Here is a 25,688-nt window from a genome sequence, read left to right as displayed (position 1 = left end):
ATATAGGTGGTGTGGGGGTTACTGTAGCCCGGTTACATATTAATGGTAGGGGGAGAATATATGGGTGGTGTGGGGGTTACTGTAACCCGGTTACATATTAATGGTGGGGGGAGTATATATGGGTGGTGTGGGGGTTACTGTAACCCGGTTACATATTAATGGTGGGGGGGGGGGGAGTATATATAGGTGGTGTGGGGGTTACTGTAACCCGGTTACATATTAATGGTGGGGGGAGTATATATAGGTGGTGTGGGGGTTACTGTAACCCGGTTACATATTAATGGTGGGGGGAGTATATATAGGTGGTGTGGAGGTTACTGTAACCCGGTTACATATTAATGGTGGGGGGAGTATATATAGGTGGTGTGAGGGTTACTTACTGTAACCCGGTTACATATTAATGGTGGGGGGAGTATATATGGGTGGTGTGGGGGTTACTGTAACCCGGTTACATATTAATGGTGGGGGGAGTATATATAGGTGGTGTGGGGGTTATTGTAACCCGGTTACATATTAATGGTGGGGGGAGTATATATAGGTGGTGTGGGGGTTACTGTAACCCGGTTACATATTAATGGTGGGGGGAGAATATATAGGTGGTGTGGGGGTTACTGTAACCTGGTTACATATTAATGGTGGGGGGAGTATATATAGGTGGTGTGGGGGTTATTGTAACCCGGTTACATATTAATGGTGGGGGGAGTATATATAGGTGGTGTGGGGGTTACTGTAACCTGGTTACATATTAATGGTGGGGGGAGTATATATAGGTGGTGTGGGGGATTTTGTAACCCGGTTACATATTAATGGTGGGGGGAGTATATATAGGTGGTGTGGGGGTTACTGTAACCCGGTTACATATTAATGGTGGGGGGAGAATATATAGGTGGTGTGGGGGTTACTGTAACCCGGTTACATATTAATGGTGGGGGGAGTATATATAGGTGGTGTGGGGGTTACTGTAACCCGGTTACATATAAATGGTAGGGGGAGAATATATAGGTGGTGTGGGGGTTACTGTAACCCGGTTACATATTAATGGTGGGGGGCGTATATATGGGTGGTGTGGGGGTTACTGTAACCCAGTTACATATTAATGGTAGGGGGGGGTATATATGGGTGGTGTGGGGGTTATTGCAACCCGGTTACATATTAATGGTAGGGGGAGAATATATAGGTGGTGTGGGGGTTACTGTAGCCCGGTTACATATTAATGGTAGGGGGAGAATATATGGGTGGTGTGGGGGTTACTGTAACCCGGTTACATATTAATGGTGGGGGGAGTATATATGGGTGGTGTGGGGGTTACTGTAACCCGGTTACATATTAATGGTGGGGGGGGGGGGGGGGAGTATATATAGGTGGTGTGGGGGTTACTGTAACCCGGTTACATATTAATGGTGGGGGGAGTATATATAGGTGGTGTGGGGGTTACTGTAACCCGGTTACATATTAATGGTGGGGGGAGTATATATAGGTGGTGTGGAGGTTACTGTAACCCGGTTACATATTAATGGTGGGGGGAGTATATATAGGTGGTGTGAGGGTTACTTACTGTAACCCGGTTACATATTAATGGTGGGGGGAGTATATATGGGTGGTGTGGGGGTTACTGTAACCCGGTTACATATTAATGGTGGGGGGAGTATATATGGGTGGTGTGGCGTGGGGATATATAGTAGTGGTGTGGGGGGTATATATTAGTGGTGGTTGGGGGGTATATATTAGTGGTGGTAGAGTGTTACAGACGCATTGTGCACTGAATCGCCTGTGGGAAATGTTGGGGGCTTGGGCTGTGAGATTGGAAGGAGAGGTAGAGCAGTGTTGCAGGAAGCACTTCTGTTCTAACCCAGGAAGAGGAGGAGATAATAACAACGTGTGTGCAGCTTGTATTGTATCTATCCTGACCCTGAGCTCTGAGCCCTGTGCTTGTTTCATGGTTCCAGGGTTCACTCTCTCTTCCCGGTGTGATCATGGAGGGACCCGGGGAGCCCAGGCTTGTGGAGGAGGAGGAGGGGAAGGACTGGGACCCGGGGGCTGACCATCCGGGGGACACGCTGCTTCTTATTAAAGGTAGCAGGGGGCACACGTGCAGCATGTCCGGGAGGGAGAGACACCGGGTAAATCAGGGGACCGGAAATGTGTGCAAGAGGATGATCACTAATTATAGGAGAGGGATCCTATTAGTCTGTAAGGGCTTCGGGTTGATTCTTGTTTTTTTTTTTAAGTGATCCAGTTGGGTTTGGATAGGTAGCCCGAGTTTCTAATAGGGTGATCCATTCCTAATAATGAAAAGGGGGCGGTCCCGTTTAAATTAATGTGGGCAACTCATTATTCCGAATTGTATTAAAAAGGACACCCCATTGATGTATACGAGGGACAGTTTAAGCGTGTGATAGGGGTATTCTACTTTTTAAGAGGCCGAGCCCATAAGTGTTTGTGGATAACGAATAGTTGTAGGAGGGAGATTATAAGGGAAGACCCCATTGAATTATGATGGGGGCAGTTAGTGTATATGAGGAACATCCTGTGCTTTTGGGGTGAACCCATTGAATTGCATAGGGGTAACTGAGATCTAATTAATAGATATAGCATGTTTTGTCAAGGATTCCTAATCACACCTTTACTGATATGCAGTGAATCCCAGTCAGTGGTATTAGGTGGGTGGATGTGTTTAATGGGGTGATGTTTGGGCTGTATATGTATATAGTGTGTATTGTAACATTGTCCAGTTCTTGGCAACCCAATACATTGTTATAGGACATAACTGTAGGGGGTTCTGGGACTTAGAAATGACCCACGCTTCACCCCCAGACATTAAGGGGTTACGTATGTTAATCTTTTTAATATAAGCAATTATTATATTTAATTAAATAAAAATCATTAATATATGCAATCTGAGCTGAATATTTATTATAAATAAAATTATATAATCAACCGCATTGCTAAATGACATAGTGTATATTGTGTGACCTTGTCCAGCTCTTGGCAACCCAATGCATTGCTAGAGGTCATAACTGTAGAGGTTCTGGGACTTAGAAGGTGACCCCAAGCCCCAGACATTAAGGGGTAATTGTTAACTCTTATGAAAAAAATATGCATTTATTCAGTTATTTGTGCATGTTAATAATGTTGCTGCTGTCTTGTAAGGCTAAGATTATAGTCTGTGCTGGCGCGCGTTCATCGCATCACGGGTGCCTCTTGCCCGAGCGATGTGTGAATTCGGATGGAGGCATTGCGGACACGTCGCAAAGCTGGTTCGCCCTCATTGGCTGAACTGCTCACGTAACGCAGACATTATGTGGCCGCGCTTGAAAAGACCACATTTTTTGTCTTTTCAAAACGCGGTCGCGCCATCCCCCTCCGTCGTGCACGCACTAGGGGCGGCCTCATAGGGATTATGCTATTTGTGCTTGTCGTGCGCCATCGCACGGACTATAATCCTAGCCTAAGAGTAGGTATGCATGAAATCAAGTGAAATAAAGTGCGCAACTACAATGAATACACAAGCGTGAGGTGATAAACAGTGATAAATATGATCAATACGTGACCTTGTGGACACTGGAATAATGGAGCGTCTGCAGCTGTGAAGCCAGGGATGGCTCAAGACACCCCCTAAAAGTTTAGACAGAATACACAAAAACAGCGCACAACGCTCATAGTGCATTAAAAGATATATATTAATAATAACAAGTAAAAAGGACTATGTTTAACAAAGCCAATTTGAATATTTCGTATATGTTCTTGAATGCGCACCTTAAGGGGACGCTTAGTGCGCCCCACATACTGTAGGCCATAGGGGCATTCTATTAAATAAACAATATGGTCAGAATTACAGTATATGAAGTCAGAGACCTCAAAAGATTCTCCTGTGGAATTACAAGTAAAGGATTTTTTATTTGGATGCAAATGTTTAGACACTGAGCATTTTCCACATTTAAAATTTCCAACCGGTTTGGTATTAAGCCATCTTTTATCCCCAACACAGTTCTCTTTGATGTTAATATCAGAGGATAAAATATTTTTAAGATTTTTCGCTTTCCTGTATATAAATTTTGGAAATTTTGAAATGTGAGCCCCCAATATTGGGTCATTGAGGATTGGTTTTGGAAGATCTACCTCTGTCAGGGTCTTTAGCCCAATTTCTCTGCCTATTGTTATCATAATCCGACTTGTCCCTATAAAATTTCTCATGCTTCTTTTTCAAAATTTCCTCCTCCGCATGCTCAAGCTTCATACGGAGGTCATGCTCCATTTCAGAGCAATCAAATTCGATAACAAGCGGCTCAAATAGTTTAATAACACCTGTAACCTCTTTATCAATAATCTCTAAATACCTGTGTCATTACAAAAAATGAATTTGATTTCCTTTATTCTAACTGCCCAAAAATTCCAATATTCTATCACCTTCCCAAAACACATAAATCACTAATTAATCCACCTGGTAGACCGATTATATCGGGAATTGAAAGTTTAACTGCAAATTTATCACAATATGTCGACCATTTTCTTCCGCCATATGTGGTTAAACTACCCTCCCATCTAAGGGATTCTACCTCGGTATTAAACCTGTTACAAGATCTTAAATGGAAAGATTCGTATAGATGGCTTACATATGATGTGCAGGCCCTCTATACGAACATACCACATATAGAAGGTATAGCAGATGTTGACTTTTTTCTATCAGGTGACTTGGAACTACATCCTTTAAATAGAAGGCTTATTTTGGATTCTATCCAATTAATTTTGAAACACAATTATTTTATGTTTCTGGACGAATTCTTCCTGCAGGTTTGCGGAACTGCTATGGGCACAAGATTTGCCCCCAGTTTCGCAAACCTGTACATGGGAGAATGGGAATTCCAATACATTTTAAACAATAATCCATTTATAAATAATATTATTATTTGGCGTCGTTTCATAGACGACATTCTGTGTATATGGGATGGTGATCAATACTCTGTAGATCAATTTGTACAATACATTAACAGTAATAACAGAAATCTGTCCTTTACTCATTTGGATAACGAAAGGGAAATCAGCTTTCTGGATTTAAGACTGATATCTACGGATGAAGGGAAGCTAATAACTAAACCACACTTGAAGAAACCGTGAGGTTTCGAAACGCGTTGGAAAGGCTCTGTGTACTATACTCTATTGAACTTTTCACCCCACTGTTGCGGGCTCACTTGGCTACTGGAGATGAGATCGACTCGAGCTGCAGTGTCGCCTCCTAGTGACGTCACAGACCCGGAAGTGCAGGATTGGAGGGCTGTGAGCTTGTACCCAGCCGCTGGAAGAACTTACCCGATACAACGACTCTATCACGAGTCTGCTGGACTCTCCATCCATATGAGTTAGACTATAAACATGAGTCAACGGGGCCTGGACAGTTATAAAGAGAAAATTGTAATCTGGCACTTCTATTAAGGTCTATTATATAGTTTAAACTATACCACACGTGCTTGTGTCAACATATATCAATCAATGTGACTGCATAATAAAAAAATTATAAAGTGAATAAAAATACAATCATCCACCACCAAATTGGTTGATGAAACACTCAAGTGAGAATATAAATGTAAAGCAGTTCTAAACCCTTTAAAGGACCATCCTCTGGTCCAAAACGATAGCAATGTCTTCCAAATAAGGGAGAGCAGCTTGTCACAGCGTGGATATGTGAAATAGACAAAAAATACAAAAATGGTCTAGTATATTGTGACAATTGGTGAAAGTGAATAAAGTGTGTGTGTGTGCGTGTGTGCGTGTGTGCGTGTGTGCGTGCGTGCGTGTGTGTGTGCTCCCAGTCACAGATTTTCCTTAATAACGTCTTTAAAAAGGTCTCTCTCTTTTTTTTTCTTTTTTTTGTTTTCCTTGCAATACGTTGTGACTACAGTATACCTTTGCTTCTATGGGAAATAGCCCATTAATTATATGTATAAGATTTGGAAATTGGTTTTGCTGGCATGAATTAATGTCCTTCTCTTTTTCATTTAAGTGCTGCATCAGATTATAATTTTTATAATTGTATATGTTTTTGGGACTTTATAAGTCCCGGTGCTGATAATTAGTTATGTTTTATGAATAAATTGATTTTATATATTGTTCTGTTGTAAGAAATGTAGTACATTAAAGTACTCTCTCATTGCAATTGCATAATAAATGTGTAATTACACCGGCCCACCATACCTTCTATGTATTGTTGCCCCATGATTTTTGAGACTGTCACTATGTTGTGACAATCATAATTAACCAGGTGAATTACACCAGTACGGAGTTATTGCACTTTATTACCGATTTAGGATTGCATTACAAGCAGGGTATAAATACAATGAATGTATGTGAGGGGGCAATATTCCTGACAAAGCTCCGGCGAAACGCGTAGAATCAGCACCTATTCCATGGTGGACTGGAGTTGGAGCTATGGCAGCCGAGCGATCCAAGTCCTGGAACTTCCGCCCAAACCTGAGACGTCACAGGAAGTGGCGAATGCGGAAGGAGCCGGCAGAGACCGGCAAGAGATCATACAGGTCTCCAACACTTTGCTCTCCAATGCAGGTTAGACGTGCAAAATGCGAGTCTGTTATTGCAAACTTTTTACTTTTTGAATACAATTGTCTGACATACCACACCATTTGGAGTTCTTTCTCTTTTCATCTCGGCACACTGGAAAAGAGAGGTGGCATACTTCACTGAGGAAACCTTTACTCCTGCTCCCGTCAGAGAGAGATTTCACCAATTGTCACAATATGCTGCACCCTTTTTTTCCCCGTCTATTGCACATATCCACGCTGTGACAAGCTGCGCTCCCCTTATTTGGAAGACTTTGCCATAGGTGCAGATCCAGCAATATCCTTTAGTATTAAAAAATTAATCATTTTGTTTTAATCTGTACCATTTGGGATTACCATGGCAACCTTCAGACTGCACTGGGCTCATGGGAGGGCTCTATTTTAACCTGCACATTTTAATATTTCAAACTTGTACAAATCTGATGAACGGAACATCGGATTTGAAAAGCGAAGTGCAAAAAAAAGGCAGATCAGCAGATTGCTGCTTTAAAAAACAGTGTATGAATGTATTTATTTGGGATGTATGAACTTGGTGCTCTAATCATAATGTTAAACTAATATATATCTGTGTTTTTGTGGCAGGTGGGATTTTTCTTGGCACGGTTGCTACAGCAGGAATGGTTGCTGGTTTTGGCACAACGCTGTCCCTTGCAAAGAAGAAGAGCCCCAACTGGTTCAATAAGGTTTGAGTTAAATTAAATACAACACCCTTCAGAAACATGACTTGTAAGTAGCAACTTTAGAACTATTCACTCAAGTGCGATTTAGCTATTGTCGTTTTGGTTCAAATGAGCGGTTGTTTCGAGTCAAACACTAGCTATATTGCACTTGACCTTTTGTTATTTTGTTCTCTGTTGCAAAATGGAATGTTGTGCCCAGACTATTCTACGAAAAGGTCTGTCGCTCTATAATAAATATGGGAAGTGCAGAGTAATTTATTGGTGTGACATTGAGAAATGTGGTCCTCTAATATGGAGAAAGCTAGGCCCTCCAACATTTCGCACATAAAAATAAGTACCATTCCCTTGAAAATGAATAAGAAACAGTTTAATAATATTAAATAAGTACAATTGTAGTGCCTTTATTCATGCTGGATGGAGGTTCCAAGAAATGCCTGTGGAAGTTCCTTAAACTATAGTAAGCGGCTTACCTCACACAAAACGCTATTCAATAGGCACAGCTGGTCTTAAACATGTAGTGTACCTTTATAAATAGTTACAGTTGGAGAGTATTTCGAAGGGTAGACCACAAGGCTATACAGGCATACCCCAGTTTAAGGACACTCACTTTAAGTACACTCGCGAGAAAGGACATATCGCCCAATAGGCAAATGGCAGCTCACGCATGCGCCTGTCAGCACGTCCTGAACAGCAATACCGTCTCCCTACCTGCACCGGAGCTGTGCGCAAGTGGGGAGACTATAGAGCCTGTTACAAATGTGTTATTTGCATTGGTTATGCACGTACGTATATGACGTTTGCAGTACAGTACATGCATCGATAAGTGGAAAAAAGGTAGTGTTTCACTTTAAGTACATTTTCGCTTTACATACATGCTCCGGTCCCATTGCGTACATTAATGCGGGGTATGCCTGTACTAGAGAAGTGTCTTCACCCTCGGGTGACCCTCCCTTCAAGATTGCAGGTTTCTGGTTGGCTGTCTAGTGAAAAGGTGGGTTTGTAGTGATTTTTGGGCGGTAAGTGGGGTATATATGGGTGTGGTACATGGGTTTGGACACTTTTTTTTTTCTCTCATGGCAATGGAAATTTGATAGTGAAAGTGTTTTGGGGTAAATATTGCATATGTAATAGTTTTAAGCTATATATTTTTCACTAAGGTAATATTGTGGTATTTATTATTGATTATGTTTACCAAGTTTTATATAATTTGAGTGTATATTCATAAAAGTGGCAAAGATTAAAATCTATTTCATTTGATCGTCACAGCAGTGTGGCGGGCCTTTCCTGAGGTTCTTCTGGCTTTATTATTAATGGAGTGTTGATGCCTTTCCCTGTTTTGGGAAGCGGACGCAGGCACACGGGCATAAAGCAGTGCTTTATTGTCACGCTCTCACTGGTTGGCAGGAGGCTTGAACTGTGTGTGATTGGCAAAGCCTTGCTGTAATATAGTAGTTATTTATGTTTAATAAAAGGGCTGTAGCCATGCCAGCTATGTGTGCTAGTCTTTCATTTATCTGTTGGTTTATTGAAGGCAGGGGAGAAGTCATCAAGGGGTCAGATCCATTGCTGGGCCTGCACATTACTTTTGTGGAGTGCAGTCCTGTTTGTTATAATATGCTATTCAAGGATCATTGGCATGTGATCTTCTTCAGGTCTTCATTTGTTTATGTTTTGCTGCTTTGCTCTGAGTATTGCTGTTCATAGACCACATTTTCTTGCTTTGCTTAAACTGATCATTAATCCCCAGGGCACTGGGATCAACCTTTGACTGTCTTCCCCTTACATCAGCTGTCCAAAGTTTTCCAGTATTTTGTCAATGAGATCTTTCTCTGTAAATGTTCATCTTGGCTATTTCCAATCCCTGTTGCCATGGAATCCATCAATGCTTGTCCTGGGGGGGCCTTGTAAAGTGTGCATCATCATCATCTGACCGCCCAGTTGATCTTAATTACTAGTTCCCTTGAGTAGAACACTTTTGACCCTGCTGTGCTCTCCTGATTTTTTTTTTTTTTTGTGTGTGTGAGAAAGCCAGTGTTTGGCAAAGGAAAAGATATTTTTTTCTGTTTATGACCTGCTGCCCTCCACGAGCGAATCGCAAAAACAAAAAAGACAGCAAATGCACTCGATAACAAAACAACACATTATAAATGATTATGTGATCAGGAAGAAGTAAATGTCTATAAAAACAAATACTTGGGTGACAGTTATAACTTTGGGGGAAAAAAATATAATATATTATCTCTAACTGTGCATGCTATGTCTTGTATATAATGTATTCTCTGTTCACTTAAGTAACTGCATTTGTAACCATGTATTATTTATCATCTTAACTCTATGCCAGGACATACTTGAAAACGAGCGGTAACTCTCAATGTATTACTTCCTGGTAAAACATTTTATAAATAAATAAAAGGCCTCCTAACTTTATTTGTTATAATACTTAGAGGCCATCTTCACCTCTATGTCTGTGTACTTCACATACACGCCTGCATATAAAATTTGACCGCCTAACGCATATTTTTGCAAGAGAAACTGTTATCTGTCTTAGGCACCTCTTACATGTGCAGTGTGTGGTATGATTTGATTTGTCTTATTGCAACAAGGCCAAATATGTACCTTCATGTACCTATGTGATTATTAAAAATTAGGATATCATGTGGCATCTATTCTGAATAAAGTCCTCCAACTAAGTGGTGACCTGTGTATCACAGAGAGAGGTGACAAACAAGTGATCATTCAAGACTGTTACGGTTTTGTGAGTGAAATATTTATGTAATTAATCTATTGTCATCATACTCTGTTGCGCTATGTCTATTTCTCTCCCCTTTTTTTTATATAACCTTGGATGTGAGTGCATCCTGACTCTTTATTATTTTGTTTATTTTGTTACCAACATATACTGCAGTGCATTTCAATTAGCAAATAATATCACTGATATTAAAGCAGTATACAATGATATCACTATTATTCACTACCATGTACTGTATTTAGAAACGTTAACACTATTCAAAGGGGGCTATGTTCTAAGGCAAAATTGATGGAAATAATGTTGTTTTCATTTTGCACCTCCATGTGTCAACATACTGTACGAGCATCAGTTTTGTGCTACGTGTGGCAGCTTGCGATTTGGGGAGTGTAAAAAGGAGGTGTTGCATGATGCACATATTGTGATGAAATGTGTAACATTTTGCAGCTCTGTCACTTTTTCCCCCTTTCAGTCTGTATGAACCAGTCTGCCACTGAGGCGTTAGTTTATGGCTTCTAACAATTTGTACCACGTGTAACAAACATTTGCTTATGTTGGACAGAAGTGTGCTTTTAAAACATTCTGCTGTGTGTCAAAATACACTTTCTCTGCTCCCAAATTGCCTTGGGACATAGACCCCAGAATATTAAGGCTCTCAATCTAAGAGCTTGAAAACACCACTCAAACCCAAAGACCTATTCAGAGTGTGTGCGTATATATGTATATCTCAGTACCCCACGTGCTACCAAAGCTCTGGTAAGGGATATCCGTGCTTGGTCGGCATGAACTGCTATTGACCTGAATGGCAAGTAACACCTTTCAAGTTCCGATATCTCTTGGAGCTTCGTGGATCGGGGGCACAGCAGGCAAGGAACACCTGGCTGTTACATTTGTCACCACACAGATTCTAAGAAGTAGGAGTTTTTATCAGTTCATTGTGTTTATTTGCAGGGTGTAACTGCCACGTTTGCATTGCCAGAAAGCGGCTCATCACTTGCTCTGCGGGCCTTAGGATGGGGATCTCTCTATGCGTGGTGTGGAGTGGGACTAATCAGCTTTGCCGTCTGGAAAGCACTTGGTGTACATAATGTGAGTACATGAAATTAATGCTATGCACAACTTGACATTCCATGACCAGCAACTTCTGGAATTTGAGACAGAGGAACTTGTGGGTGAAATTAGGGTGTTCCTTTATTCAATAACAATTTTATTTCCATGTGTACAATAACTGGTTTTATGACAAGGAAGCACTACAATCAATCTAACAAATAAGTGCACTCCAAAAGAAGTGCAACCCATAGGAAAAGAAGAAATATATAAAATAATCTTATGCTAGATTGCTGCTTATTAAGGTGGCTGGTCTCAGCATTTTGGAGGTTAGTGGCCCCTCCCCCCAGGGTTTAAGCTCGTCCCTCCCCACTTTCTAAGTTGGCAGGTCTTTTTCATGTTACTCGGTTTCGACAGATCCAATGTGGTCATTCTCCCTCCAAATAGAGGTCAATGAGAATTTTAATCAGGTAGTGTTAGGACCTGCTAATGGTCATGCCTTGATGTGGCTTGCAGGCTTAGAAAACTTTGGCCAAAGGGTTTAAGTAAATGACAATTTTTCAAGAGAATATGTAAGTCTTTCACTGTGTATTTTTGTCATATTGGATGTAGCATCAGGCTTTTCTGTCTATTGTTGTTAAGTGGTAACAGCTAGCAAATTTTGGGAGAGATTAACTCACATTTTATATAAGAACATAACGCTTTATGACAGATAGATATTACAACAGTATTATATTATCATGTGTTTCTCTCCCACTATATTCTGGAGCAAGAATGATGCATCAGTGAGATGAGACCATCTCACTGATGCATCATTCTTGCTCCAGAATATAGTGGGAGAGAAACAAATGATAATATAATACTGTTGTAATATCTATAAAACATATTTAACCGGTGTCTACTCGCAAATAAAATCAAAACAAGCCCCTAGCACAGAATGCTACTGTTGTGCGCTTTCACCCATTGTGACGCCACTAAGAAAGATAATAACTTATTTCACATAGCGCTTTTTCTCGCAATGGGACTCAAAGCGCAGCACAATTACAATATAGTGCACGGTATGCAGCACATAGAATTTTTTTTTACAGCTATTCACTCAGAATTATAGATTAATCTTTGTAACAGTTGTGATTACACAGACCAAATGAGGCCAAACACTTCATGTTTATGAGGTTGCAAAGGACAGATATCCATTTATCACTCAAACTTGAGAGTAGGCCGGTCAAAAATAGTCTCTTTATATGCCGCAAACTTGCCTAAACCTATTGATATTACTAACCTTATCTGAAATATTGTGTTTTACTGATAAAGGACTTCAATCAAAATTGATAAAACAAAAGGAAAAAAAATAGGCATACAGTGAAATTAAACACAAAGCATAAACCTCAGATCATGCTAGAGATGGCGACAAAGCTTGTCGCCAAGCACAAAAAGTGAACGGGAGAGACTAATGTTAAGGAGAAGGAACTACCAAACAGGGAAAAACATGAACGGAAAAGGAAGGGAGGGCGTAACCGAGGTGGGAGAGAGAGGAGAAAGAGGGAGTGCGACCAATACAGGGTTGCAACGTTTCGGGGGTTAGGCATTTCTTCTGGCCCATTCCCACGGACCTAGTCTCGGTTGTACTTCCCTTCAATTATCCAAATGGCAAGTCTCCACCGCCCCTATAATAAAAAGATTAATGGCAATATGAAAAAATCCCCCAAACCTGTAAAGTTTAAAAAAACTCAGACGGATCAAACTGGGTGTTACTGTACAGAGAGTACCCGGAGAAATATATATTAGTATGCGAAGAACAACTGGAAAACATAGCTATATGAGAAAAATTAATGTCTGAGACACTTCAACAGGAGTGGCAGCAGTGTGCACAGCAGATCTGTCATAGACAGATCTGCTGAGCCCACTACAGCCACTCCCGTTGGAGCAGTCTGTTTGCAGCAGCCCTGGGAACCTGACTGAGACTGACTACTCCCCACCACTCCCGTTGGAGTGAGTGTCTCAGGTACGAATGGGTAAATTCAATGGAAGTACCACAGATGATATGTCTGTGGGAATGAAGCAGAAGGGGCTAACCCCCGAAACGTTGGTTATCTATACTCCCCCTTTCCCCTCTCCCTTTCTTTCCTGTTTGTGTTTCCCCGTTTGGTAGTTCCTTTTCCTTCTTGGCATTAGAGTTCCTCCCCGTTCCTTTTTGTGCTTGTTGACAAGATTTGTCACCATCTCTAGCATGATCTGAGGTTTATGCTTTGTGTTTAATTGCACTGTACGCCTATATTTTCCTTTTTGTTTTATCAATTTTGATTTGAAGTCCTTTTTCAGTAAAACACTATTTCAGATATACTATTGTCACGTACGGCACCCCTGTAAGCACGTGACCTGCATATGGGACATAGGTTAATACTCAGGCTCGCAAGTGCTCCCACTTTTCACCTACGCAGAGGTCCCTCTGCAATATCGCCCCTAAAGGACAAGAATTAATACACAGCCCACAAGCTGCCCCACTCTTCACCTTAGCAATGGTCCCTCAAATGAGTCCTAAATCCGTCCCAATATACCACCGTCACGAACAGCACACAATTGAGCACGTGACTTGGCTATGCAACCAGGGTTAATACACAAGGCTACTCTAGCCAATTCACCTTTCGCCTGCACAAGGTACCTCCAATTAGTTAATATTAACTCCTTACTCAATTGCAATCATATCTATACACTGCCACCACCTGAGGTAGTTATGCAAACAAAAGATGTCAAATTAATATTTGCGAGGGCCCCAGATCCCTGTTGATGATAGAAAAAAAACTATGCATTTTAACACAAAAAAAATCTTTTGTAAGCAAATGTGCCCGAACATGTAAATATTCTCTCCAGAGCGTGCAACAGTTAATTCAGAGCCCGAAGCATTACTTATTAAATGTTTTAATATAAAAATACAGTGCTTTTATTACAGAACATACCGTTACAATAAAATGCAGAACAGTTTCTCAAAATAAAAAGGATATAACATTCAAGAAAACGCTATACATCACCATATGTTAGATGTTTTCTCCCAGAAGGGTCACTGGCAAGAGATGATCAGATATCCCATACTTGGTTCCAAATACATCTCTGTAAACGTGATTTTTTCCATAATCTTTTCCCAGACTTTAAGTAAAATTTTTCCCATCCCGACAACATAAGCCCACTCTGTCATAAATCGTCTGTGAGATCGACAGTTTTATGACAGGGAGACAAAAATGTCACATTTTCTTTGAAGCTGACAGAGTCCAGTCTGCTTATTGTTAACGACCTTCTAAACAACAGTGTCAACTTGAGTGGGCTATGCTGGATAGGCCCCCCAGCTCAACACTGAACCCTGAAGGGTCCTGGCCTGTTACAAACCTGATGATAGTGTATTTTTAAACTCAGACTGTAGCTCATTAACCCCTGAAGCACCAGATGGATTAAAATACATAATACCTCATGACATTATCATGAGAACTATGTTCCTTTTCTTCATTTATGTTGTTTTTGTATATGATCACCTTTTAGGGAGTGAGGATCCCTTTGTTTCTTACCATTGCACCACCAGTACCAGGATTGTTTCTTTAGATGCTAATATTCTCTTACCCTGGGCTGTCTACATCATATATGTGCTGATTGTCTGGCGTTTCGCTTATTGTCCATAGGGTGTTTGCTCCCTGTGCTCTATCCTTGAACCTCTTCCCTTCCGTTTACCACAGCAAACGCAGTTACATGATCGCTAGTGCTGGATCCGCTCAGCACAGATGAAGTAATAATGATTGCCACCCGAATAGACCATTGGGTGTTAATGCAAAGCCTGTACGTTTGGAGCAAATATAAAAACTTTTAGGTCAAACATTTCAAACAAATAATTTGACATTAGAGTTTATTCATTGCCAACGTGAGTTTTTCGTGTACCTGCTAGAATGCCCATGTGGGTTGCAATATGCAGGGAGGACATCACGGTGCCTTGCAAGACTTACCTGTGAGCATATTCAAAATGTACATGTAGGTTTAACTACTCCATGTATCAAAGCAATTTAAGTTGGTACACAACGCTGACCCTGCAGGCTAAAATATATTGGTTTTGAAGGGAGGCGATAGGTTGAATGCTGCAAGAGGGAGACATTTTGGATTTATACTTAAAGATCCTATCTCTATCTGGTCTGAACACGTTTCCATCAGCTGGGGGGCGGTGTCGGTCATATGATCACTTGAGCAGCAATCGTGTGACTGGAAATGCTGGTGGTCGGTGACCATGTGGCACTGTAAAGGCAAAAAACAGCCCCATGACTTGATATACTACACTATATGCTTCTTTTTGGGGGACACATGCATTAAGCGCCAGTATGCGTTCTCACCCATTTTGGGGGAACTCCCATTCGAGTCAACATTTGTGAACGCCGGAATAGGTGTGACAGCCCATATTGGTGCAACATGCATGAGCCCCACAGAGGTTTTTTTTGTTTTGTTTTGTTTTAAAACCTAACTCTCAATCTGTGCTGTATTTTGGATTTGCTTTTCCAAAGAGGATCTTGGGACACTTCAACTCTTGTTTGCAGCATGAGGTTGATAGGTTGTTGTATATATTAATTTCACTTGACACCTCCTATAACGTCACACAAGAAAATTTGATTATTTATTTTTGCTTGTTTTTTAAGCATTGAATAAGATTCAGTCTCTGTAGCAGCAAAGGCCCTTTTCAGTTTATTTATTTATTTATAAAATATTTTACCTGTAAGTAATACATTGAGAGTTACCGCTCGTTTTCAAGTATGTCCTGGGCACAGAGTAAAACAAATAGTACATGGTTACAAGTACAGTTACATAAATGAACAGGGTATACATTATATACAAGACATTGCGTGCACAGTTAGAGAAGATGTATATTATGAGCGTATGAAACAGTTACAGACCAGATTAAAATGTGAGACAGCCTTAGATTTGAAAGAACTTAAACTGGTGAACTGGAAAACGTATGCTGTGTCAGTGATCTGCATTATTTGCATCAATTAATTTACAAGATTTCCTATGCAAATTATAGTAAGTTGAAGGGAACAGCCAGACATTTTATTATTTGCAATACATTTTTTTCAGTACACTGCCTGTGGGGATATCTGAGCTTTGAGGTGAAATGTGTTGCTGTCACCTACAGGAGGGAAGGGGTTATTTCAGTTAAAATAAAAATGTTTTCGTACATCAGCTATGTATGTATGCATGCAAATATATTTTTTATTTGTGTCACCCAACCATACAAGCTATGAAATGTTTTACAGAACAGACATTAGATAACAGGAATGATGTTGCAGTACATTAAACAGAAATGTGAGCATTAGGAAACCAGATTCCCGCATCTAAACGAGCCATTCATTTCAGACATATGAAATATTGGGTAACATTTACTAGCTGTGCAGAGCTGTAGGGCACCTTGCAGCAGGGGTTCGGAAACTGCGGGGCGCGGCGGTTGCAGAGGCCCCGCGCTCTTCCCCGAGGCATTTAAATGAAATGCCGGGGGACTGTGCATGGCCTCTGCAACTTCACTTACCGTGACTCAGTCGGCTTCGGCAACGCGGCGGCATTTGACGCTTCAGACCAGGTAAGGGGGGCGCAGGCAGGGGGTGCAAGGCAAAAAGTTTGCGCACCCCTGCCTTACAGCACATTCACTACAGTGGGCCTTAAGGTGCTCAGCAGCTTAACAGCACTTCAGAAATATTGGCCATGGTGCTTATATAGCTTGTAACAGTTTTTCAGGAAGGTACATGTATTTGAAGATGGCCTTATACTTCAGAGCTGTAGATATGCTTTATTAACAAGGTAGACATGCACCAAAGTAAACATCAAGACAATTAAGTTGTCCTAAAGATCTTAAACTCTCTAAAATACTTTTAGTACTGTACATCATTTTCCCTTTCAGTGTTCATGGCGGTGATACTTATGAGTAGCTCGGTCGATCAGTCTTGAGTAGGACAGAAAAAAAACTTCTACAGGTGTGCTATAAAAGCCTCCTCCTCTCACCTCTAGTCGGTCTTTTTTCTGTTCTCAGTAGAGTAGGAATTCTCCCCGCTCTCTCTATCCTCCGTCGATGCTCTGGTGTCCTGTCGAGGCATCTATCCAGAGGCCCCAGGAACGACCAGGGCGGACAGGAGAGACGCTTCTGAGTGCAGCCGGGGACAGACACTATGAAGAGATGCGCATGCGCCGTAGCAATTGGAGCGCGCGCAAAGGCACCAAAACGGAAACGCGACAGAACCAGGAAATACAGTGGTAAGCCTGTCAAAACCTTATGGGATACTGTAAAACACACAATCTGAGGCAATAGAATGCTGCTTGTGTGGTCTTAAGGAGAGGAGTGTATACTGCAAGCTAAGGAGCGCAATACAGCCAAGGGGTTGTTGCCAAAACTTTCTGGGTGAGTACTAGCTCAAGTTTTATTCAAATAGAGAGCAGAAGATTCATGGAACTTAATAATGTGTTTGTTTTATGTATGCAGTACCTCTGAGGAGGGAACTTTAAAGTTGTTTGTAGAGGCTGCATCAAAAAGAAAAATATTAAGATACAAGACCTGTGCTTCATGTGACAAGTCAGCTTTAGAAGGGAAGAAATTATACGAGGACTGACTTAAAGCTGCAGCAGTCCAGGCTCTAGATCAAAGGAATTCTTTTCTTCAATGGTTGAAGGACACAGTGACACAGACTGTGGAAACGGTAGTGTCACAATCAAGTAAGGGACCGTAAAAGAGGTCAAGGTCACAGACCAGTCTGGACAGAGGAGGGTACTCATCTGAGAAATCAGATATTCGGATATTGTCTGAGGGAAAATGCCTAAACTCCTCTGATCAAGAGGAAGATGCTCTGTTTGATACAGAATTAGTGTTGCCACTGATTAAAGCGGTACGAGAGACATTGGAAATGGAAGATACAGGAGAGGATTTAGTCTTTCGAGAGACACGAAAGTTAGTGTTTCCTCTCCATAAAGTACTAAAGTTATGATTGAATTAGAGTGGATACAGCCAGACAAAAATATGGTTTTGTCCAGAAAACTTTATAAAATGTACGCCTTTGGAAAGGAACATGCGAAGATGTGGGAAACCCCTCCAAAAGTGGATGCTGCGATTACCAGAATAGCAGGGAGAGTGATGCTTCCGGTTGATGCCATTAAATTTAAGGATGTAATGGACAGAAGATTGGAGAATGTCCTAAGGAAAGCAGTTGGAACAAAAGGAGCAGCCTGTAAGCCAGCGGTGGCCACGGCTTCCATATCCAGAGCTATGCGAGTCTGGGTCGCAAATATTGAAGATGCGCTGGAAAAGGGGGTTAAGAGAACATCGATCTTGAAAGTGTTGGTGGAAATAAAATTAGCCACATATTATATCGTGAAGGCATAATTTGAAGCTGTTAGTCTTACATAAAGATCCATGTATCTTCAGTGGCCGCAAGGAGAGCCATTTGGTTGAGGCCATGGATGGCAGGCGCAGCCTCAGAGAATAACTCATGCATATTACCTTTTTGAAGGAGAATTTTTGTTTGGTAAAAAATTAGACAATATTATTTCAAGGTTATCAGGAGGAAAAAGTTATTTATTTCCACGGGAGTGGAGATTCAGTTGTTCTTATTGGTCTGGATATCAGCCTGATTGGATGAATTATAGAGAGGAAAGATCATATCGACAAGGAAAACCTGTCTCAAGAAAATCTAATTGGAGAGGAGGTCAGAATAATCTTTTTCAGAGCTCCAGAAGTAGAAGAACTTCAAGAGGAAGGGCCTTCTGAAATAAGGCGAGCCCAACAGTCACCAGTAGGAGGAAGATTGGCGGCATAGAGGACTTATGGGCTCAGACGATAAAGGACAGGTGGATCCTTCAACTTATTGCCACGGGATACCACCTGGAGTTAAGGTATGTGCCAAATGCAGACCAGTACTTAATTTCATGGCCCCCAAGAAGAAGAGGCAAGAGAAGCATTGGAAAATTTATAACAAAACTGGGTTATTGTAAGGGTTTCACCTGGTGAAAGAAAAGGTGTGTACTTAACAATTTTTCTGATAAAAAAAGACCTCTGGAGCATAAAGCACGGTCTTGGATCCAAGAAAGGTCAATACATTCCTTAAAGATTCAAGATGGAGTCCTTAAGATCGGTCATTCATGCGATTCAGAAGGACGATTGGATAGACTCAATAGATCTCAAAGATGCATATCTACACATTCCCGTAGCAAGAAAGCATAAAAGATTCCTGAGATTCGTTGTAAGAAAATTAACATTTCCAATACACAGCCCTGCCGTTCCCACTAGCTACATCCCCCAGGACATTCACAAAGGTACTAATTACTCTTTTTGGCAGATGCAGGATGCAAGAGCCAGGGACAAAGATCAACTTCAGAGACATATCAAAGCAATCTTACAGCTGTTGGAGACTCACGGCTGCTAATAAATCTGGAGAAGAGCCAACTAACTCCAGTACAGTCAATACAATTCCTGGGGATGTCGTTTCAAACACAAGAAGGGATAGTCCGGCTACCACAGGAAAAGGTGAAAGATCTCACAGAGTAAAACGGTTTAGAAAAACAAGAGAGGTATCCGTCAGAGATTGTATGTGCTTACAGCGCAACTTCCTAGATTGTTGCAATGGAGATGCAAAGGAATTGCAACACGAGATCAGACTGTATCAAGATGCCAGAGCAAAACTATGATGGTAGGAGCAACAAAGAAACCTGGAAACAAGGGTTTCACTATCATTCACCACTACTCTGGTTATTATGACAGACGCAAGTATGTCAGGCTGGGCGCTCACCTAGACGACAGGACAGCACAAGGGAATTGGTCAGCCAATAAAAGACATACCAGACCTACAGGTGCGAGGAGGAGCATTTAGTAGCGCACCTGTAGAAGTTTTTTTTAGTTCTGTCCTACTCAAACCTAATGGGTGGAGTTACCCATACGTATCACCGCCATTAACTTATTCTGGTAAGGAATACATTTTCTATAGTCTATTGAAAGAATATACTGTGATTATGTTGGCGGGGAAGGAGAAAGTTGTGAGGTTAGGTTTTTATGTACTGTTTATTTAGGATTTTGAATATAAGAGATTGGGTACCGAGTTGAAAGTGCAGTAATATCTCTTAATACATTGGTAAACTACAATTTCTACATCCTACCTCTCTCTTCTCTAAGGAACAGCTGTATAACAATAAGATAAATTAGCTGTCACGTGATGAGAGCAACAACGCTGATATTGCAAAGAAACAGAATGTTTCATTCATAGTTCCCTGAATCCTGTGTGTGCAAATCTCTAATCGCATGAGAGGTGGGTCCTGTAACCTTAATCATTTATGGAACATAAATCAGTCACAAAGATGCTTGAGGGCCAATTTTTGGTTTGATTGTATTAAACCCAATTTTTAAAAACATTTACCCCATTAACTATATTGTACAACATTTATTGCACGGGAAACAAGGATCTAAAATGGTATTTTAAACCTTAGGGGGGATGAAAGATACTGGAGCCATGTGATCACTCGGGGTAGTAATCACATGGACGCGAGCAGACCCCAGTGACATGAGTGGAAGTGGTGGGGACTCCGCTTCCATTTCGATAGTATTCACTGCTCCAATGGAGCGGAGAATGCGTTCTCCTGACAGAAAACGAGTATTCCTAGCATGACTTAATCTGAAGCTCATAGGGGGCCCCCTGTCGGTCTTCATGCCGTTTTAGGGAATGTCATAAGGACACACTAATGGTTAGAACCGCAGTCCCACTTTATAACGTATATTGGATTTGTGATAAAGTCAATGTACTCGGGCATAAAACACGTTTTTAACAATTAAAAATACAAAAATAGAAATATACCTGGCGCATGTGAAAGATAATCAATAAACAGTGATAACATATAAATTGTGGGACCATAAATATATAACCAAAAGTGGTGATGATTATCTAGAGTCCAATAAAAGGATATGATGGTATATGGAATGAATAGAGTCCTTTTCTTCAGTGATTATCAAAGATAGACTCAGTCCTCCAACCATGTGAAGAAGTTCCTCCCTGCAGCAGCTGTTTCCTATATGTTAAGACATAAACCAGGGACACAACATTGCACAGTGCAGTTTGTAAGCAAAGACGCCCTTTGATATAACTGTCCAAAAGAATGCCTACTTACTAGAGGTAGGAAGGCAGCATACAGTTGAGAGAAACTGTGCCTTGGGTCTTCTAAATCCACACCTTTTCAGGGTGCCACGAACCCCCCCCGTAACCCCCCTGGTCCGATTGGATTTGGATGGAAAAAATACATTTTTCCCAAGGTAAACTGTTTTCTGCAGATGTCTTAGAGACCTAAGCTCAAATCTCCATAATGGGGAATAAGAGAGAGGAAAGGGATTGCGCAATACGTCTGTACTTTAATAAAACATCCTAAACTAAAACAACAAGCATACTCACATTACACTTGTGAGTTAAAAACAAATTAGAAGTGCCCGGCCTGGCTACCAACTGCAAACCGTCTCTAGCAATCCTGATGACAACGCGTGCACTCCTTGCTGTTCCGGCGCACCATGATGACGTCACCAGCTCTGTGCCAAATGGATCACCTGATCGGCACTTCCTTAGGCTCCTCCCTACGCGTTTCGTGACGGGGAACGTCACTTCGTCAGGGGATTGTGGAGCCTCATCCCATGGATTTAAATAGTCCCTAGTTAACCCTTAAGGTATACCTGCACCTTAAGGGTTAACTAGGGACTAAAAGTGTAATGTGAGTATGCTTGTTGTTTTAGTTTAGAATGTTTTATTAAAGTACAGACGTATTGCGCAATCCCTTTCCTCTCTCTTATTCCCCATTATGGAGATTTGAGCTTAGGTCTCTAAGACATCTGCAGAAAACAGTTTACCTTGGGAAAAAGGTATTTTTTCCATCCAAATCCAATCGGACCAGGTGGGTCACGGGGGGTTCGTGGCACCCTGAAAAGGTGTGGATTTAGAAGACCCAAGACACAGTTTCTCTCAACTGTATGCTGCCTTCTTACCTCTAGTAAGTAGGCATTATTTGGACAGTTATATCAGAGGGCGTCTTTGCTTACAAACTGCACTGTGCAATGTTGTGTCCCTGGTTTATGTCTTAACATATAGGAAACAGCTGCTGCAGGGAGGAACTTCTTCACATGGTTGGAGGACTAAGTCTATCTTTGATTATCACTGAAGAGGATTCATTCCATATACCATCATATCCTTTTATTGGACTCTAGATAATAATCACCACTTTTGGTTATATATTTATGGTCACACAATTTATATGTTATCACTGTTTATTGATTATCTTTCACATGCGCCAGGTATATTTCTATTTTTGTATTTTTAATTGTTTTTTGGGCATTATTTGAGATTTTAGCCACATTAGATCACCAGGCTGCTTTTTGTGCACTGCACTTATTATCAGGTCTAACGCTTGTTTTAGTACACTTGTTTTTTATTACGTTTTTAACAGTTGTATAAAAAAATATGACTTACAAGCTTTACAAATTAAAGCAAGAAAGCCAAAGATGGGAAGCCACAAAAGCAAATGTAATAGAATATATAGTACATATGGTTTTCATTGAAGGGCTCTCATACCCAACGGAGAAATGAATGCAGTAATAGTTACAAACCTGCAGCAACCATGATTTCTAAACAGTAGAAAAATCACCATTTCAGACCAGCAAAAACTGTATTTCTTCAATCGTACTCAAAGCCAGAAAATGACTAGAGCAAATCAATATATGTTTGGCAGTTGGGTCTGTGCTCAATCTCTAGTGAAGCATTAAAGTCTGCTTTTAAAGAATAATCCCCATTACTCGACATTGTATGTATGGATTCTGTTCAATACAAGGATGTTAGTGTTCCAATATGAGGTGTGTGTGTGTGTATATATATATATATATATATATATATATATATATAGTTATACGTTACCGTTCCAAGGATAGGTAAACAAGAGACAGCACTCAATGTTGAAAATCAAAGTGTATTAGTGAAAGCAAAAATACATCCAGAAACCCAACGTTTCGGTCCTCTGTAGGACCGAAACGTTGGGTTTCTGGATGTATTTTTGCTTTCACTAATACACTTTGATTTTCAACATTGAGTGCTGTCTCTTGTTTACCTATCCTTGGAACGGTAACGTATAACTACATTCTCTATATGGGACGTGCACCTGTGGCTTATATATATATATATATATATATATATATATATATATATATATATATATATATATATATATATATATATATATATATATATATATATATATATATATATATATATATATATATTGGTTGACAAATCACCAAAAAATCTACTCGCCACACAAAAAAATCTACTCGCCACCTAGTACCAAACGTGTGCTGCTTGGGCCAATATTTACTCGCCCGGGGGTTAAATCCACTCGCCCGGGGCGAGCAAATGTATAGGTTTGTCGAACACTGTATATATATATATATATATATATATATATATATATATATAGTATGTATTATATACATACATACACTATTTTTTTTTCTTGCGCCCCTTGCTTTTATATGTGATCCTGTGTTTCGTTATTGCTCAGATGAGCAGGGTTTTGTATTTGTTTTTCAAAGTGTTGGCAGTCCCTGGGACTGAATAAACCAGGGAGAAGCCTGCTTAAAGGAACACTGCACGACGTCTCCTGACTTTACTCACCCTAAAAGACCATGTCCCTTGTCTTCCTATTGGCCCACGTGACTCGGGCGCTTGAAACTGTGCAGAGATACCAGCACCCCCTGTGGAGGTAAGTATCTTGGGAAGCAGGGGGTCCCTGGAGCTGAAATCAACGCGTTTCGGCTCTGGAAACCGCCTGCTTCTAACGTAAAAAAAAAAATATACAACAGTGTCACCTGGAGTGCTCCTTCGAAGCGCACAAAATAAATGGTCACAGCAAGTAGTCCGACAGCCATGTCAGCCACCTTGGAACGTATCCGGTTATTGAGAATAGCCCAGTTTCTAGCAGCCATCTTGTTCTATATTAGGTCACGAGCAATGTTGGAGGCCTGTCACAGACCAATTATTTGCCCTGGCTTTGATAAAGGATAATACCAGGTTTTTGTTTACAAAAAAGGAAATGTCAAATGTTATGGAAAGGGAGAATTGCACCTTTAAGAACCTTAAATATTTAGTCACCATGTCAGAAATGTGCTGAAGGATAATTTTCCTGCAGACTAGACTAGTCCATTTTCCTGCAGACTACAGCTGGTGGCAAGGGAACATTTTTGTTATTACTGCAGCAGAGATATTTCCGTGGGCTTGAATAACATTAGGGCCATTCGTTCCCTGTGTCCTACAGTACTTAAGTTCGGTTTAAAAATTACCGTGGAAAATATCTAATTACAGATAACTTCAGGCATGAAAACAAATATGTCAAGAGAAGCATGTTTACTAAAGATGACAAGCAAGTGTTTATGTGGATGTCATGCTTCCTACCAGAAATAGATGTGACGGTCTGCTGATTGTATGGGTAAATTGTTTGCCTTGTAAGTTTGTCAGATATGTATAAACGGTCACATGCGTGCGCGCACACACTTTCTTATATAGTGTGATAGTGTGTATGGTGCAATACATAGAATTTTGCAGGCACAGTGCGTTCCTTTCCCAAAGAGCTGACCATCTAATGCTAGTGGCCGTTACAAAGGGAGATAAAGTGACACGGACATTTGAACCGGTGTCACCCGCTTCAAAGGCAGCGTTCAGACACAAACAAACAAAATACAGTATGCATTTATATCACTGGAATTGTAAAATTAACCTCAGCAGACGCACTAAATCATCAAATTTCCCTACATTTTCACTGTTTACTTAGAAATAAATATTATGCAGTGCAAAGATAAAATAACAATATCTTTTACTTACTATAACAATGTTAGTGCATAGTAATACAGCACAGGTAAACGGCAAAGACTTTAAAATCACTGTGTACCTGCATGTGCTGCAAACGTAGTGGTACTTTTTACCCCTTGTACTGGGGTGGCCAACTCCAGTCCTCAAGAGCCACCAACAGGTCAAGTTTTCAGGATATCCCTGCTTCAGCACAGGTGAGTCAGGCAGTATGACTGAGCCATTAATTGTGCTATCTGTGCTGAAGCAGGGATAGCTGAAATCTTGACCTGTTGGTGGCCCTCGAGGACTGGAGTTGGCCACCCCTGATTTAGTACCATCGGGCCATGTAACAGCAATCCCTACAGTGCTTTGATTTGATTGCAACTCTTCAATTGCTACGTGGGACTGGGCTGCTCTAAGATTACATGTGCAATTACACTAGTGATTGCCTTACAAGCCAGCCAAGGGAAAGGGCAAATGTTTTGAGATTTCCACTCCTGTGAACCACTTGAGATTTAAAAGAAAAGCAACAACACGCTCATGTTTTATGATCGCCTGGTTCCACGGCTAATCCGTGTCATTCATTACAAGCGTGTCAGCATCTTATTCCCTGCAGTCTGACATGAAAGTGGCCAAGAAAGAGACCATCCCCCTTTTTTGGATCGCATGATGCTGATGCCACTGTCCTCTACTTCAAAGACATAATCACCAGTTCCCACAGGAGCTGCTTGCAAGGCATTTTCCACCAGCGCAAGGACCAAAATAGAAACCCTAATGGAATATGGAG

The 25,688-nt window shown here is 40.9% G+C and overlaps 1 protein-coding gene across 3 annotated transcripts in view; it reads left to right on the top strand.

Moving 5' to 3' along the window:
• The first annotated feature begins 1,855 nt into the window (after positions 1-1,855).
• Positions 1,856-25,688, top strand: part of TMEM242 (transmembrane protein 242) — a 34,506-nt gene continuing 10,673 nt past the window's right edge. The window contains exons 1-4 of one of the 3 annotated variants that reach the window (XM_075596981.1): positions 1,858-2,073; positions 7,155-7,255; positions 10,950-11,087; positions 24,419-24,558. In XM_075596981.1, the coding sequence (XP_075453096.1) occupies positions 1,974-2,073; positions 7,155-7,255; positions 10,950-11,087; positions 24,419-24,517 (438 nt within the window). In that variant the 5' untranslated portion in view covers positions 1,858-1,973 and the 3' untranslated portion in view covers positions 24,518-24,558. Of the gene's footprint in view, positions 2,074-7,154; positions 7,256-10,949; positions 11,088-24,418; positions 24,559-25,688 lie in introns of all 3 variants that reach the window. The other 2 variants (XM_075596980.1, XM_075596982.1) reach the window with 2 other exon arrangements.

The sequence above is a fragment of the Ascaphus truei genome, chromosome 4, assembly GCF_040206685.1.
Source record: "Ascaphus truei isolate aAscTru1 chromosome 4, aAscTru1.hap1, whole genome shotgun sequence".
In the NCBI taxonomy this organism is placed as follows: domain Eukaryota; kingdom Metazoa; phylum Chordata; class Amphibia; order Anura; family Ascaphidae; genus Ascaphus; species Ascaphus truei.
The sequence above is the reverse complement of the archived record's forward strand: the minus strand, read 5'-3'. Positions and strand labels throughout refer to the sequence as shown.